Source organism: Pan troglodytes, chromosome 5, assembly GCF_028858775.2.
Source record: "Pan troglodytes isolate AG18354 chromosome 5, NHGRI_mPanTro3-v2.0_pri, whole genome shotgun sequence".
Lineage (NCBI taxonomy): Eukaryota > Metazoa > Chordata > Mammalia > Primates > Hominidae > Pan > Pan troglodytes.
The window spans coordinates 158,433,821-158,452,240 of NC_072403.2; the positions used below are offsets into that span (position 1 = coordinate 158,433,821).

Here is an 18,420-nt window from a genome sequence, read left to right on the forward strand (position 1 = left end):
AGGCCCACCAGCGGGCGTCTGGGCCTCCCTCCGCGCCGCGACCGCCAGGAGGCGCCGCCCGGGAGAGGAAGTCCAGTTGGGCCCGGCCGGGCTTCGGAGGCGCCGCCCGGGAGAGGAAGTCCAGTTGGGCCCGGCCGGGCTTCAGAGGCGCAGGGCGGGAGCCGCCTCGCGCAGGGTCCTCCCCAAGCCGGCGCCAGGCCCTTCCCTCGTCCGGCCCTGCCCTCGTCCGGCCCAGCCCTCGTCCGGCCCCGCCCGGGCCGCGAGCACTGGCGGGTTCTGGGTCCTGTGACCGGTCAGGCGGCGTCAGCGGGCGCGGCGGAGGGCTGGCCGGCCTCGGGGGAGTTTCCGCGGCCGCCGGGGGCGCGGCGGCAGAGCGCGAGGCCGGGCAGGGGGCCAGACTCGGAGCCGAGGCGCGCCCGACAGCCGCAGCGCTCATGGCGGGCGGGGGAGCCGGGGACCCCGGCCTGGGGTCGGCCGCCGCCCCAGCGCCCGAGACCCGCGAGCACCTCTTCAAGGTGCTGGTGATCGGCGAGCTTGGCGTGGGCAAGACCAGCATCATCAAGCGCTACGTCCACCAGCTCTTCTCCCAGCACTACCGGGCCACCATCGGGGTGGACTTCGCCCTCAAGGTCCTCAACTGGGACAGCAGGACTCTGGTGCGCCTGCAGCTGTGGGACATCGCGGGTAAGCGCGGCCGCGAGTTTCCCACTCCAGAGCCCCGCCGGGCCGCCTGGCTCCTCTCTGCCTCTTTTCTTTTTCTTTTCTGCCTGAACTCGTCTGCCTGGGTACCTTTAGGAGAAGAGAGAGGCCCAATCCAAGGGCGAGATGCGATGGACGCGGTCGGCTGGACTCGGTGGGGCCCAGAGGATGGGATGGGCAGTAGGAGTTGGAGCAGGTCCTGCACGCCAGAGCTCGCTCTCCTGAAGGGAGGCGAGGAGGCCAGGGGGTCTTTTCCAGAAGTTTGAACTCTGAATAATGCAAGTATATCATACATACACCAGGACTAGTTGAGAAGCCTGCTTTGGAGCGGGCCGGCGCCTCTCAGCCTCAACTCAAGTTCAGAGGGATTGGGTGACTTAACCCGAAGCTGCACTCCTAGTTAGTGACATCACCAAGACCAAAAGCCAGGTTCCTTTCCAGATCATTTTCCACCACCCGCCTTGGCTCTGAGACTGGCCTTTGTGAGGGAAACTCCATTCCTCAAATACTTTGCTCTCATCGGAAGCCGAGGACAGACACTCCGTGAAGATTTGGGAAAGCTTTTCTGAAACCTTACACTCACCCCTTCCTCTCTTGCTAAACCAACACCTAGTCCCATCCCTGGTGCCCTCGCCCCCCCCCCCGCCACCCCCCCCACTCCTCAATACAGTGTTTCTCTGCCATTTGCTTTCATTTGTTCTGTTTGAGGGGGTACATTTCCCTCTGCTCTGATTTATGAACACTTGAACTTTGCCTGGTGTGGTGGTTGGGAGTGGGCGTTTTAAAGATGATGTTAACTATTGGAAAGTTCATAGAAATGGTACCAAGCCAAGCGCCAGTGGCTCACGCCTGTAATCCCAGCACTTTGGAAGGCCTAGACTGGAGGATCGCATGAGCACAGGAGTTCGAGACCAGCCTGGGCTGTTAGTGAGACCCTGTCTCTACAAAATACATACATACATATATACATACGTACATACAAAAAATTAGACAAGTGTGGTCGTGCGTGCCTGTAGTCCCAGCTACTCAGGAGCCTGAGGCAGGAGGATCACTTGACCCTAGGAGAGGTCAAGGCTTCAGTGAGCTGTGTTCTCACTGCTGTACTCCAGCCTGGTCAACAGAGTGAGACCCTATCTCAGAAAAAAAAAAAAAAAAAAAAAAGTACGAAAATTACTCTGTTCAATCATTACAGGTGTTAAGAAGCACAGTCTGCAGTACAGCATTAGAATGGGAGCTGGTTTAGGGTTAGAGGACACCTGAGGCCACCCTTCATTCTACAGTCCCTACACTGAAGCCCATAGAGGGTATAGCTACCTGGCTGGTAGCAGAGTGGTTGGGGGGATCACAGGTCTACTGTCTGTCTGCCAGGTAGTGCTCTTGTCATTTATAGCTTGTTACATAAGAAAGAGTATTAAATAATTGTAACCTATAACTCATTCATTTAAGAGCACATTTCTGTCCCTCAGACAGGAGAATAAATGTATGCAACTCAGTTGCTCAGAAAAAAGGAGTAATCAGCCAGGGACTCAGCTTTTTGTTGTTGTTTTTTGTTACCAAAAACCAAAAGTTCGTTTGAAAAGTCATCTTTGAAGCCAGAAGTTTTTTCGAAACACTTCCTGCCGTTGCACAGAACCCTAATGAGCAGTATTTCTGCTTCTTGACAAAGTCATGGATTCTAAAGGTTGCCTTACCATGTGACGGTCATTCTCCAGGAATCTGCAGCATAGCTGAGGATTTTCACAAAGATGGTTTTAAAACCTTGCTTACAAGGGTGATTGACCTTGCCTTACTCTTTATGTAAATTATGGCATTTTGTTATTAAATTACGATTGGGCCCTACTGCTGGTAAATCAGTATGAGTAACTAGATTTTTAAGTGTTTATAGTTAGAAACTTGAGAAAGTAAAAGCAGGAGTAAGATACAAATTTTCTTTCTGGTATCACCTCTTCTTTTTTTATTAATCACAGACCTCGAATGACAGGAAGGGGTCATATCTAGTTTTTTATCAGACTCTCATAAACATCTGCCTAGATGGGATATCCTTGTACTTTTCACCAAATCCAAAGCTTGAGTTTTGCCAGGAAGGAAAACAGAAGTTTAAGATCTCCAAAAGGGATTTCTGGATGTTAGATATTGTTTCAACAGGTATTGTTGTCCCATACAGCAAGTACAGACCAGCAATTTACAAAATTAGAGGTAAATTTATAGAAATTATTAGGCTCACATTATAAGTAAGATTTTCAGAGATAGAATTTTAATATCTCTGAATATGAGGGAGAAAAATAGCTTAGTGAGAGACCAAAAACAAAAAAAAACAAAAAAGAAAACAAAAAAAAACTGTTTTAGAGACCAAAAAAAGCAAAACAAAACAAAAAATCCTTAGCCTAAAGTTTGGAGAGCTACATTACTAACTGTTTGATTTGAATATTTGAGCTACTAGTGAATCTCAGCTCATACCATTTGAATTAAGTAATGATGATGTAATGAAGGCAAACTGATGGCTGCTCCACAAACTTCCCCCAGGGCTAAGCATATTTGCCTTATGTAGTAACAAAGTTGGATCATATTTAATTCTCAAATAATAGAAATATTCTTTGATTGCACAATAGTAGATAGAGCCAGCTACTTGCCATAACTAAGTTAAGGTGTGGTGTTTTTACTAGTTAGGTTTTTTTGATTGCTTCAGTGAGAGGGCAAGGTAGTAAAGAAATTATGACAAATCTCTGTGCTTGAAAGCTTTGGCAAGTATGATAGGCTAGAATTATCAAATGTTTTCTACACACGTAGCTAAGCAGATTCAGCTGAACTCTTCAAGTTAAGAACCACTGTGATCCTCAGATACACAAATCTGTTCTTACGGCATTGAAGGAATCTGGCTTTAAAATACAGATGCAGTTTAGTGCAGTTTTTGTGTTAGACAATTGCCATCTCTTAACTCACACGTACTTTGGGACTGCTGCTCAAAACATAACTGAAATATACTAAAATCTTGAAGTCTTTGATAACACTTTTACAGAGATCTTAATAAATGCATACTCAAGATATAGCAAGAGATGTCTCTGATCTTCCTTTTAATGCTCAGTGTAGGTAAAGTAGTATTTGGTTTACTATTATATGCTTATTGCTTATTAGTCACTATAGCATTTTTCAGGCAAATTGAAAGACTGGTCTAGGTTAAATCTTAAAAAAACAAGTTTGTCCATTTAGGTCTAGTATACTTTAGCCTTCATGTATTGACTGAGTGATTTGCTTTTTAGGATCAACATTTTTAAATAAAAATCTGAATGAGTAACTCTCCTTTGGGCCAAAGGACAAATTGGGAACAGTCTGCTCTGAAGTTCATATAAATAATATTTACCCAAGCATAAAATGTGTGCTTGGAAGATATAAACTATATAATTTATGCCTAAACTTATTTTACATTGTTTTGATTCCCATCCAAAATAGAATGTGGATCCTGATTGCCTTGCTGCATCTTATACTTTGTCGATTAGTATACCTAGTAATCTCCCTTTGTCTTTTTTTTCACAACTCTCCTATCATCTTTCATGAGCAAGAATCTGGAATATTACCTCTGACACTTTCCTGATTTTAAAGGTAGTTTTCAGTCACATATACACATATTTCTAATTATAAAGAAGCCGTGCTTTGAGGAATTAGTCTATGTAATTAATTGTAGTCTCCATCTTAAACACAGATCCTGCAGTTAAGTTTCCAGTGTTTATTGGTGGCTGATTACATACCAAGTCATTTACAAGGCTTTTTAAAATCTTTGTTACATATGGGTAATCTGGCTCTTGTACTATCTTGCCATCCTCAGCCTTATTCAAGCTCAATTGCTGTGCTGAATTATAAGCAAAGCCTACTGGCCCATTTACATCTGTAAATCTTTCACTGTTCCTGAGTCCTGAGACACCTTTGAGTGCCACAGTCTGGGCTATCCGTTCACAATTGTCCAGGCAGGCAGCTGGTCAGCATAATAACATATTTGTATTACTGCACATGGAAATTCCCCTGATAATGGTAGTCCTATTGCCCTTCCGTTTTGAATATGTTACCATTCTTCATTGCCTCAATTAGCCCTCATAAGCTAAAAGGTGCTCAGGTTAGCAGTAGAGATAGTAGAGCACTGATAGGAAGTTCTACAACTTTCCTTTGCTCTCAGCCACTTGCCATTCTACCTTTTGAGTTGAATGAATTGTAGGTTTTAGTGGTCCTGTAATCTAAACACAGAGAGGTATAGTAACTTGTAAGGAGACAGGTTTCATGACTCAGATATGAAAGCAATACGCTTTTAAAAGGATAGCAGAATTTTGGTTTATTGATGTCAAAACAGCAGCACAAATGCTTTTCAAAATTTTCAAATGTTCTGGTTATCATGAAATTAGTCATGTGTATGTTGTGTTGACCTTCCAATTTTCTTAAGCTTTTGATATGAAAATTTCAGTGAGTCTCATTCTGTTATAAATGTACCCAGGATTTTGTTTTTAGTCAGATATGATGGGGACATCAGAGCAGGAGATGGATTGCCATTGGAAAGATAGTTTATTACAGTTCCCAAGAGTGGGGGCACATTATGCCACACCACACGAGACCACAGGGAAAAGCAGCAGGGTTGGTCATGAGAAAGAAGGAGCAAGGAAAATGCGTGGGCTGGAGCTTTTACTGTGGCTTTTGCAGGAAGGAACCAGTGAGGTAGGGTAGGTAAGCTGGGCAAGTTGAGGATTGGCTAGTTTGAATAATTTTGGTGTACTCTGGGCAATAGGAGTGGTCTCTAGTTGTCAAGTATCGGGCCCTGGGGTGATTTGGGACAGGGGATAGTGTCCCAGACTGCAGGAGCCTGGTGCAAGGAGACAGGTGGGAGGGTATGGATTTAGGATTGATGGGCTGACTGATACGGTGTGCATATCAAAGGAGTGCTCCAAGATAGCTCCTTTGCTGTCTATAGAAATTAGCTAACCATGGGAGGGTCAGTCCCACCCCAGGCCCACAGTGCCCCAAGTTGTCAAAACATCATGAAATATAGAAAAACAAACCACAATTAATACATATTCCTAGGCACTTACTAAAGATTGAGAGATTTAAGTATTCTTCCAAAGAAGGAAGATTTGAAGGTCTCAGATTTATAGCCCAGGAATAGCATTTCCTTAAAATAATGAGGATTTCATACTAAATCAACACTTAAGTAATAGAGAGTGGGCTACGTCCACAAGTTTAAATTATCTTAGGTTTGTAGAGATCTTCTCTTGGATGGTGAAAGAAGTGCATAGATATAAATTTGGGGAGACTTCTGGAGGGTGAGAAGAAAGAACAAGGTAAAGTTGTTTTAGAATTCTGTTATTCAATTATATTTTAAAAAGTTTTTTTGTGCTTTTTAATAGTTGCGTAGGCTGCAAATATCTAGTTTTTTCACTGTTCTTTTACTGTTCTTGAGAAAGACAGACCAACATGAAAATAAATGGATGGCAAGGGTTTAGTTTAAGGCTCTAACAGTCTTTCTAATTAACAGATGCCCGTGTATTCTCCTCTTCCCCGTTATTTTCGCTCACTTCTATCCAGATATTTTTCTTAAGCATCATCTGTAGTGGTTTTCCTATTTTTTTCATTCAGTTTTGTTACTCTTTTACTTTACAGATTTATTTAATCTCTGTTTCAAAAGGTGGTAGATGAGCAAAAATGATACTTTGTACATGATTTAAGTTAGTTTTACAACTGGAGGAACTTAGCATATCTATGTGTTGTAAATCTTTGAAGCAACATAGTTAAATATAGGTTACACCTACTTAGGTTTTTGGAGAACAACCCTTAATTTTATGTTACAATTATTATTTTAAATTCATCTTATCTTTTCCCACTCCCTAATTAAACTTCATGTGTTTTGGAAATTTTTGTTTTTTAACTTGCTTTACCATCTCTGAAGCACTAATGAGTTAGTTAAGAATTTCTTAAAAAGAGATTACAAATTCATTAAAATAGAAAGTATATTTTACTATTATTTTAGAAAATAAACTATTTCCCTAAATACATGGTCTTGGCCTTTTGATGCTGGGTTATTTACATTTTATTCCCATTGCTGTCTGGATTCAGTGATTGTAGAATATATAGAAAATCGGTATAACGTTCAAGTTGTAATACGGGAACCTAAAATATCAATGTTAGAGCCAGGAGCACTTAGTGATCCCTAAAGATCCCTGAGACCAGTTGGCATAGTTAAGCCAAAAAAGTTTCTTGCCTGAGGTTTCTTGAATTTGGGTGCTTGGGATTTTGAATCCCTGGTATAGTTGGACTTTTATCAAGTTTGTTTTTCTCTGCAGACCATTTTTACCATTACAGGGTATAGCACATAACGAGCTAATAGTTTAAAGCTTTCACATGTTTAATGTGCCATTTTTAAAAAGCATACTCAGGCTTTCATCATGCAATAAACTTGTGGAGCACTTAATAATAGCTGACGTTTATGCAGGGCTTACCTGGCATTCTACGCTGTTTTGAACTTGAAGTGTAACTTAACATGCATAGACCCTAAGTGGATACATTTATGAATTTTTATATACCATCTCCACTTCAAGATATAGAATATTCTTAGCCTCCTAAAACAGAAGTCAGCTACGTTTTCTATAAAGGGCCTGACAAGTATTTTAGGTTTTGTAGGCCATTTCATCTATGTGGCTACTACTCAACTCTGCCATTGTAGGTCAAAAACAGACATAGACAATATGTAAACAAATAAGGGTGACTGAATTCCAGTAAAACTTTTTTTAGCTGGATTAGGCCATTGGCTGTAGTTCATCAAACTGCCCTGGAAGCCTTAGGCAGGGACTAAGTTTAACCCTCTCAGTGACCCTCGAATGTAGGTATTATTTTGTATACTTTTATGGAGGTATAATTGACATACAATAAGCAGTACAATTTGAAAAGTTTTTACATCACTATAGTCAATATTTCAACTATTTTTATCATCGCAAAAGTGTTTTTCTCTTGCCCCTTTGGAATACATATACCCTGCCTTTCCCAAGGCAACCATTTATCTGCTTTCTCTTACTGTATTGGCATAGTTTGCACTTTTTTCAATTTGATATGAATGAACTCATGTAACATTACCCACCTGCACTCTGACCTGGCTTCTTTTATAAAGCATAATGATTTTGAAATACATCCATGTTGTTGCTTGTATCCATGGTTTTGTTCCTTTCCTTTCTATTGTTGAGCTGTATTTCGTTGTATAACTAGACGATAGTTTATCCATTAATCTGTTGATTGACATTTTATTTGGCATCTGTGAACATAATGAACGTGACTTTGAGAGTTCCAGTTGTCCACATCCTGGTCAACACTTGGTGTATTCAGACTTCTTAATTTTAGCCATTCTTGTGGGTGTGAAGTGTCATGTTGTGATTTATATTTACATTTCTCCAGTGAGTAATGATGTTGAACATCTTTTCCTGTGCTTATTTTTTCATCACATACATTTTTTGGTAAACTGTCTGTTCCAATCTTTTGCTTACATTATTAATTTTTTTATCTTCTTTGGGAGTCTTGAGATTTTTATATATTCTGGGTACAAGCCCTTTGTCAGATAAACAGTTTGCATTTTTTCTCTTAGCCATTGCCTTTTGTTTTCACTTACTTAACCATGTAATTGACACTTTTAATTTGCCACATAGTGTGGTTGTTTAAAAAGTACATTCTGATGTCAGGACCGCCACCAAATTTTGAATCCTAATCTTGGGAACCAAAGAAAATGAATTAATATTTTTAAGCCACAGGATCTTCTTCTAAATTACTTGTCATAAACATTTCTGATTTTCTTGTGCTTACCAGAAAGGTTATATGAGTGAATATTTAAATAAGACTCACTAGTAAAAGGAAATACTTGAAATTTACAGATGATTCACAAAAAAAAAAAAAAAAAAAGCAACAGTACTAAAGTTTAACAACTCTTTGTTAACTTCTAGGTTTCTAACTGTTCTTTTACTCATTTGGCACCCCACTCTCTTTTCTAAATTAAAGATATAGTCCAAAGGAATAGTTTATTACCATGTAATTATCTTGAAATCTTACTTTTTCCATTTCCTAATTTAAGACTGTCATATCTTGTTGCTTAGTCTTTTCATATTCAATAATTAAAATATATAAAAATGGAAGTGGTTGGTAATGTGTGCACTGCATTTGAAATTGGAGTCTGAATCATTTCAATGCATACAGTCTTTCTGCAGAATAGCGATTTTGAACAGTTGGCATATCATCTAAGTTTTTATAAATGTCAGCATTATGAGCCAATGAACTATATAATGGTCAGATTTACATTACAGTAAAATATGAGCATAATAGTAGGGTTTCATATGTGACCATTTGTTACAGTAAAATTTAGACCTTTGGACTATTACAGTACAGCTTCAGTTAAACCATATGAGGAGTCATCACAAAACAAACCTTAAATTTATGCATTCACGTTTGACCATTGTTTTATTCTTCTTCCATTATTCCCTAAAACAATATATAAAATTATATTGCATTGTAGAGTTTGGAGAAGGAAGAATTTTATATTTTGGGGTATCTTTGCATCTGTGCAGAGAAAATGTATCAATAAAATGTAGATAAAGCCTGTTGCTCATGTGTTTCAAGAGGAAAGTGTCTTTATCATAGAACAGAGTGATACATCTTAGATGTGCATTGATTGCCAATCATTTTTCCTTCACACTGTAGTCAGTAACTAAGTCAAGGCAAGATAGTTCAGAAAGGCTAGCATCCCACTTCTATAGGTGTGTGGGAGTCAGAAGACCTGGATTCTAGTCCTGTCTTCTTTAGTCAGTGCCACTATAATCCTGGCCAAGCATCCATTTTCCTGTTGTTACATCTGTCAGATGAAAAGAAGGGTCTTTCCTATGCCAAAGATTAGTACAATAGCAGATAGTAAGAGAACGCTTTGCAAAGTCCTATATAATGTACAAAGCAGATTTTTCCCAAAGTGTTTGACATAAATTATTTTAAAAGTGCAATGATATTTGAAGAACCCTGGAATTGATTCTTCTTGTAACAACACAACCAGTTGTGCTTTTTGTTCTGAAATAGATTTTCATGTATCTACTACTTACAGGGGTGAAATCTTGCATATTGAGTCAGAAGTGGGTATGGGCTAGAGATATGAAGGAGAGATGAGTTGAGAACATGAACTACTTTATCTCATGTCCAGCGCTAATCTATTTGACTAGCATGTTACCCACTGCACTTATCTCCTTCCTGCAGGCTTCATTTCTTCTATTCTTGTCTCTTCTTCCTCTACTTCCAGCTTTATGTTTTCCTTTAGTGCCTCTCTTCTCTTAGACTAAGGGGAGACGAGTCGGAATAAATGACAGACTTTGTAGCTTTAAATATTGTCCTATTGGTTTTTATGGAGAATATATTGTACAGAACATAAAACTAATTCATTATGTACTTAAACCAAATTATTAGACACATCTGCTCTATGGGTCATGGTCTGTATGGATAGCCTTAATCCCACCAGGTTATATTGCTGTGGAATGGAAGACATTTGTTCATAGTGTTGCTCTTGGGGTAAAAGGGGTTATACCTAAATGTAGACTCTGTCTGAATTACAAGTTTTTAAATTTTTCTTATATTTATGTCTAGGGCAGGAGCGATTTGGCAACATGACCCGAGTATACTACAAGGAAGCTGTTGGTGCTTTTGTAGTCTTTGATATATCAAGAAGTTCCACTTTTGAGGCAGTCTTAAAATGGAAAAGTGATCTGGATAGTAAAGTTCATCTTCCAAATGGCAGCCCTATCCCTGCTGTCCTCTTGGCTAACAAATGTGACCAGAACAAGGACAGTAGCCAGAGTCCTTCCCAGGTGGACCAATTCTGCAAAGAACATGGCTTTGCTGGATGGTTTGAAACCTCTGCAAAGGTGAGATCTGCTTTGCTTATGCATCTTTTGCTTTCTAGCTCATAAATCTGAGCTGTAACTGTAAAGTATTTAGATATATTATGTGAGTGGTGTTTGAAAGTCTGGAAAATGAGAAGTGTAGCATGGATGTGTTATAGCTTCTTTCAGTCCACAACAGGACTGCTTTCCAAATTGGCTAATGGCTAATAGAAGGGCAGATTTTCCATCAAAACAAAAAGAGTTATTTAGGGCAAAAAGCAAATGACATTTTCTGTGAGTTTGAGTTTTTAACTGAGATACTTCTCATGCAACTAGAGTGGTTGGGGGTATTGTCAAGCACAAGAATTTTTGGTTTTTACAAAAGGCTGAGTGAATAGGAAGATGCCTCTGGTGAAGATGTGTGTCACATGCAGGACCATGTGAAAAGATCAGAGAGGAGATTTATTCAGATGATGTTTGAAGAGTTTTAGGTTAACTGTGTACAAAAGATTTGAAACAGCCAGAAATTATCAACATTTGTGGTATGCTTCATAAACAGTAGAGAATTTTTTCTTTTGTCTATTATGGAAAGCTGAATAAAATATTTTCTGAAGGAAAAAATAAAACACTAAGTTGACTTTCAAAAATCTTAACAGTCTAGTGACCGGACACGGTGGCTCATGCCTGTAATCCTAGCAGTCTGGGAGGCCGAGGCGGACGGATCGGGCAGATCGCTTGAACTGGGAGTTCGAGACCAGCCTGGGCAACGTGGCAAAACCCCGTCTCTACCAAAAATACACAAAGTAGCTGAGCATGGTGGTGCATGCCTGTGGTCCTAGCTTCTCGGGAGGCTGAGGCGGGAGGATCACTTGAGTCTGGGAGGCAGAGGTTGCAGTGAGCCGAGATCATGCCACTGCACTCCAGCCTGGGTGACAAAGTGAGACCCCATCTCAAAAAAAAAAAAAAAAAACTTAACAGTCTAGATATAGAAAAAAGGTGAAAATTATACATATATAAAATGTTTGGGGGGGAGTTACGTGCATTGGAAGTTTCACATAAGGGGGTTAGTGACAATCAGATTTATGTAAGAATGATGAAATGTTTGAAAAATTCTATGATGACAGATAAACATTATACCATAAATTTATTGAAATCATAATACAGTTCTAGCTTTTAGTTTATGTTCTGTGGATTTCTTGTGTGTGTTTACTGGTGTTTTTATATATGTATGTATGTATCATTGTTCCTCCAAATCACCCACCTCATTCTGGATATTTACTATCAGATTAGGTTTAGCTCTACTAGAAACTTACCCTTAGAGTGAAAAACTACTTGATGCCAGTGATGATCTGCGGGATAAAAGTGAAGCAATGAGAGACTGCACAAAAGGAGACCGCTCCAAAAATATTGCGCAATGATGGAGTCACTGGGAAAAAAAAGACTGTCTACTGCAGGCAGAAATGTACACTCCTAAGCTAGAGGCTAATTGTTTGAATAAATATAGCATCTTAAAATTTCCTTTCATAAATAAAACATAGTGATAGAAGAAAGATGAAGCCCAGGAGTGCTATGTGAGCACTTAATCTGACACGAAGGAGAAAATCACAGAAAGAAAGCCTTCTTATAGAGAAGTCACCTCATTCTCCCAAGAAGCTAGGACCACAGGCATGTGCCACCATGCCCAGCTACTTTTTGCATTTTTAGTAGAGACAGAGTTTTGCCATGTTGCCCAGGCTGGACTCAAACTCCTGAGCTGGAGTGATCTGCCTGCCTCAGCTTCCCAAAGCACTAGGATTACAGGCGTGTTCTTCTGGACACTCATGCCCTCTGTCTGCTCTGTATGCCTATTGGGTGATTTGCTTTACTTGCCAGCTTTGCTGTAAAAAGACAGAAAAAAAAAAAAGGGCAGTAAGTATAACTGCTTATGCGAGTGTGCATTTTGGTGGAGGAGTTATATAAATGATAGACAAAATTCCCCTTTAGGCTCTATTTAATCTTTCAGATAATAAATCCAGATTTGCCCCCAGATATAAGACATCATGTGACTAGTAGCTTGTGACTGTGTAAGTCATCGGTTTCACTTTATGTATGGATAGGATTACACGCAGAGGTGAAAGGTGAAACACTGGTTAAGAGTAAAAGTTTCAAGTTTGCTCTGTGCTTCCGTACAAATATAATAGAAGCAGCTTCTGTAGAATTTCCTTAGCAGTAAACCAGACATGTTCCAAGAGAATAACAGTAATAAAAAAATTTAGGTTAAAAATCTTAGAGTTAAGGCTTAAAGTACTGCCTAAATGTCACTAAGGTACACTTCTGAGCTGGCCTGCAGCTAACTTCAGATCTGACTTTTGCTTGAATTGCAGTCATCTGAATTTCACTAGGAACATAGGCAAAAGATAACTTTTGCAAATAAATTTCATCATTTCACCTTTATGGCAAATAATGGATTTCTAATATGAAACTTTAATAATATTAACATATGGGAATTACATTAACGTGTGACTAATTACACTAACATTGGAATTTTAACCAACTGCTTCCAAATACAGTTAGAGAATTTTATAATTATTCGATATAATGGGGATAGCTGGGACTGAATGTCACTTGGACATTCAAAAGATCAATACTTGAATTAAAGTTAACACTTATCTTGGGAGTGGAGGTAAAAAATAAATAAAAAGCTTGTTTCAGTGCTATGAAAGATGCCTGTAAATAGCACAGCTGTTTTAGGTTTCTTGTTGTCTGAGAAAGGCTTTACAAATAAGGAAAAAGGCTACAATGAACCTCATAGCATTGGATTGGATTAGACATTAATATGAGCTTCAGGTTTCATATGTGTGTGTGTGTAAGAGTATATGCATATATATATGTGAGTGTGTATAGATATATGTATGTACACACACATATGTGTAAACAGATAAAGAAGTTGATACAGATGCATGTGTATATACATACATTTATTTACTAGCCATACCTGCTGAGAGGGCTTAAAAGGAATGACACCACAGAACCAATTAACTTACCTCGTGCTCAAAATTCGGTTTTTAAATATCATTCTCCAGTAAAAAGAATGGGAATCTCTGGAGAAATGCCTGATTTTAGGACGGGTGGAACAAGTCAAGTAAAGATGTGCCTGAGATATTTTGTTGTGCAAGAAACTAAGGAAATGCTTACGAAATGATGGGGACATGTGACAAAGATACAGGATACTGCCATACAAGCTCCAAACATGTAAGACAATTTGAGCAACAAACTAAATAATTACTGTAATGGGTTCAACTTATAGAGTAAACTAATAATCCATGATAAAAATGAACAAATGAATAAAGAAATGGGGGAGAAGGGAACCTCTTTCTTTTTTTTATTTTTATTTTTATTATTTTTTTTATTATACTTTTAAGTTTTAGGGTACATGTGCACAACGTGCAGGTTAGTCACGTATGTATACATGTGTGAAACCTCTTTCTAACAGTAGAATTCCAGCTAATAAATGTAGAAGGAATGGCAGAAATAAAAAAGTCACCGTTAAACACCACAGTGATGATTGTTGTAGGGAGGAATTAATTGATGATAACATTAGTGGGGAAAAGTGCGGTGAGAAACAGGATATTTACATATTTGCACTAAGTACAAAGGGAAAAATAATAACTTCTCTGTGGAGAAACATGGCAAAAACAACTTGAAGCAGTGTGCTTCCTGATAAACTGTGCAGGATACATCACTTGTGTTTTATTTCTGCCAAAAATACATACGTTGAATTTAATGATAAGGAAACATCGAACATCACAGATGGAGGTATATTCACCGGCCAGTGCTCTCTGAGAGTGTCAAGGTCATGAAAAGCAAGGAGAGTGAGGAACTGTTCGAGAGTAAAAGAGACCAGGGCAACAACAGTGAAATATAGCTTATGATCCTGGATCTGAAATAGGGCATTGAGATAATTGATGCAATTTGAGTAAGCTTTTTAGACTAGCACTGATACAACACTATTATGTAATTTCCTGATTTTGATAGTTGTATTCTGGTTATCTAAGATGTTAATATTTGAGAAATATGTGTGGATGGTAGGAATGTTTACTTTTTTTGCAATGTTTTTGTAAATCCAAAATTATTTAAAAATGAACAGTTAAATATATTTAAAAATAAGCACAGTTTTTGCAATGTGTTACCTACTGTGTATTTAATGATAACTTATAATTCAGTTGTACAAATGCTGTGACTAATAATTCCTTAGGGTGTCCTTAATGGACATTGCACTGACAACATTGTTTCAGGCTAATTTATACATGACAACTAAAAGGAATAATTGGTACTTAGAGATGGAAAAATGACATGATACATTTATCACATTTTAATGTTGTTTGAGCCCTTTCAGTTTTTTTCACAGTGTATCCTGACTGCTTGAATTAGATATTCAAGGGCAGGAATTTTTTTATTTGGAATGGCTTCATTATATGAATTGCAGCCCAGAGCAAAGATTCATTTTCAACCATCGAGATAGCTCATTGAACCTCAGTGGCAAAGGTTTAAGATAGGAACATCAGAAAAGGTGTCCTTCATAAAAATAAGGGAATTCTTTCCATCACCACATTATTCTTTAACATTCAACTCTAAGTGGGCACACACTTTAGTATTAGAGGAAAGTAGCTGTGCACTTGCTGTCACCTCTAACAAATTTTCCTGATCCCATTCATACTCTTAATGCCTTATTCTAAGAATTAATCCTAAAAATTAATCCTGTTCTTCATTTCTGCATTACAGGATAACATAAACATAGAGGAAGCTGCCCGGTTCCTAGTGGAGAAGATTCTTGTAAACCACCAAAGCTTTCCTAATGAAGAAAACGATGTGGACAAAATTAAGCTAGATCAAGAGACCTTGAGAGCAGAGAACAAATCCCAGTGTTGCTGATATGGCTTCTGCTTCTCTTGTGTGTGCCTCAGCTCTGAAGAAGTTCCTGAGAATGGGTTACAGATGTCATGTTAGCTGGGAGTCTTCCCACAGGTGGCACTTCAAAAGGCAGCACCACTGGGCGCCTGCACTTATTTGAAAATGGAACTTTGGGAGAAGTATCCCTGCTAGTGGCTCTGTAACTTAACAGATGACAATTAGGCTTTTGTCATTGTTGCCATCATATGGAAGATAATGTTTACATCCTTTTAAACATTTTTATATGACAATTCCTCAGGATTTGGTAAGGCTTCCAAGTTGTAGCTTTTAGTGTAAGTGCTGGGGTGGTAATAAAATGTTACCTCCAGTCTTATGGTCATTTTGAGTCTTATTTTTGCCACCTTATTGCATCCTCGCTTTTTAGGGGGGTTTTTAGATTCTATTAGCCACAAAGGCTTGAGGTTTCTCTTTAGAGATTTTCTATTCAAAACTTTGGAAAGGCCAGGTATGGTGGCTCATGCCTATAATTCCAGCACTTTAAGAAGGTGAGGCAGGAAGATCACTTGAGCCCAGAAGTTTGAGGTCACAGTGAGCTATGATTGCACCATGGCACTCCAGCCTGAGCAACAGAGTGAGAACCTCTTTCTTAAAACAAAACAAAGCAAAACACACAAACAAACCTTTTGAAACTTCGTGTAAAATTATTTTCCTTACATATAACTAACTTAACCATTCATAGCTGGTGTGGCATGTGGTCGCTCTTCTTAAATACATTAAAATGACCTTCTTAATGACTGAAAAAGTACTCATAGCACATCTGTATTATGGATGTTTCCTTCTGGATATGGTTACTACCCCTTAGAAACTATATAAATGAGCATTTCTTCTTCTCTCTCCCTAGTCCTTTCTCTCTTCTTCCTGTGTGTTTATGTTCATAACTGAGGGCCTAAGTGATATGATGGTTGCAATTCTTTCTCAAGTCTGTGATAGCAATGGTCAAGGAGAGAAAGTATTTCAAAGCATATACAATTAAATCTGAGCTTCCATAGTATGAATTGTGAAAGACACTAGGTCATGTGTGGTTTTATCTAAGGGTCGGGACATTTAAAGTATAATATCTAAGAAACTTAAGGCAGACTCACAATATCTGCATTACCATTTAAGCCAATTAATGAAAATAATAAATATTTTGACCGAAGTCTTACTTTTGAATTAGTATAATTCTATAATAGAAAGGTAATATGGGATGTACTTTTCTGCCTTAGAAAACTTTGTTCACTTCTGCCTTTTATTTTTAAGGGACTTACTTATATCATGTCCAACTTACTGATTTAAGAAAGGTCCAAACTTACTTCTTTCTTTATTATTATTATTATTATTATTATTATTATTATACTTTAAGTTTTAGGGTACATGTGCACAGTGTGCAGGTTAGTTACATATGTATACATGTGCCATGCTGGTGTGCTGCACCCATTAACTCGTCACTTAGCATTAGGTATATCGCCTAATGCTATCCCTCCCCCCTCCCCCAACCCCACAACAGTCCCCAGAGTGTGATGTTCCCCTTCCTGTGTCCATGTGTTCTCATTGCTCAATTCCGATCTATGAGTGAGAACACGCGGTGTTTGGGTTTTTGTCCTTGCGATAGTTTACTGAGAATGATGATTTCCAATTTCATCCACGTCCCTACAAAGGACATGAACTCATCGTTTTTTATGGCTGCATAGTATTCCATGGTGTATATGTGCCACATTTTCTTAATCTAGTCTATCATTGTTGGACATTTAGGTTGGTTCCAAGTCTTTGGGATTGTGAATAGTGCCACAATAAACATACGTGTGCATGTGTCTTTATAGCAGCATGATTTGTAGTCCTTTGGGTATATACCCAGTAATGGGATGGCTGGGTCAAATTGTATTTCTAGTTCTAGATCCCTGAGGAATCGCCACACTGACTTCCACAATGGTTGAACTAGTTTACAGTCCCACCAACAGTGTAAAAGTGTTCCTATTTCTCCACATCCTCTCCAGCACCTGTTGTTTCCTGACTTTTTAATGATTGTCATTCTAACTGGTGTGAGATGGTATCTCATTGTGGTTTTGATTTGCCTTTCTCTGATGGCCAGTGATGATGAGCATTTTTTCATGTGTCTGTTGGCTGCATAAATGTCTTCTTTTGAGAAGTGTCTGTTCATATCCTTTGCCCACTTGTTGATGGGGTTGTTTGTTTTTTTCTTGTCAATTTGTTTGAGTTCATTGTAGATTCTGGATATTCGCCCTTTGTCAGATGAGTAGGTTGTGAAAATTTTCTCCCATTTTGTAGGTTGCCTGTTCACTCTGATGGTAGTTTCTTTTTGCTGTGCAGAAGCTCTTTAGTTTAATTAGATCCCATTTGTCAATTCTGGCTTTTGTTGCCATTGGTTTTGGTGTTTTAGACATGAAGTCCTTGCCCATGCCTATGTCCTGAATGGTAATGCCTAGGTTTTCTTCTAGGGTTTTTATGGTTTTAGGTCTAACGTTTAAGTCTTTAATCCATCTTGAATTAATTTTTGTATAAGGTGTAAGGAAGGGATTCAGTTTCAGCTTTCTACATATGGCTAGCCAGTTTTCCCAGCACCATTTATTAAATAGGGAATCCTTTCCCCGTTGCTTGTTTTTGTCAGGTTTGTCAAAGATCAGATAGTTGTAGAAGTGTGGTATTATTTCTGAGGGCTCTGTTCTGTTCCATTGATCTATATCTCTGTTTTGGTACCAGTACCATGCTGTTTTGTTTACTGTAGCCTTGTAGTATAGTTTGAAGTCAGGTAGCGTGATGCCTCCAGCTTTGTTCTTTTGGCTTAGGATTGACTTGGCAATGTGGGCTCTTTTTTGGTTCCATATGAACTTTAAAGTAGTTTTTTCCAATTCTGTGAAGAAAGTCATTGGTAGCTTGATGGGGATGGCATTTACCTTGGGCAATATGG

At 38.9% G+C, this 18,420-nt stretch overlaps 1 protein-coding gene across 2 annotated transcripts; it reads left to right on the forward strand.

Annotated features, from left to right (window-relative positions):
- The first annotated feature begins 302 nt into the window (after positions 1 to 302).
- Positions 303 to 15,822, forward strand: RAB32 (RAB32, member RAS oncogene family). 2 transcript variants are annotated; one of them, XM_054686388.2, is made up of 3 exons: positions 303 to 684; positions 10,330 to 10,607; positions 11,222 to 11,746. In XM_054686388.2, the coding sequence occupies exons 1-3, from the start codon at positions 435 to 437 to the stop codon at positions 11,402 to 11,404; spliced, it is 711 nt and encodes a 236-aa protein (XP_054542363.1). In that variant the 5' UTR covers positions 303 to 434; the 3' UTR covers positions 11,405 to 11,746. The 2 variants fall into 2 exon arrangements, with proteins under 2 accessions (XP_054542363.1, XP_001161467.2); XM_001161467.7 differs by lacking the exon at positions 11,222 to 11,746 and adding an exon at positions 15,327 to 15,822 and having other exon boundaries at positions 315 to 684.
- Positions 15,823 to 18,420: the final 2,598 nt, after the last annotated feature.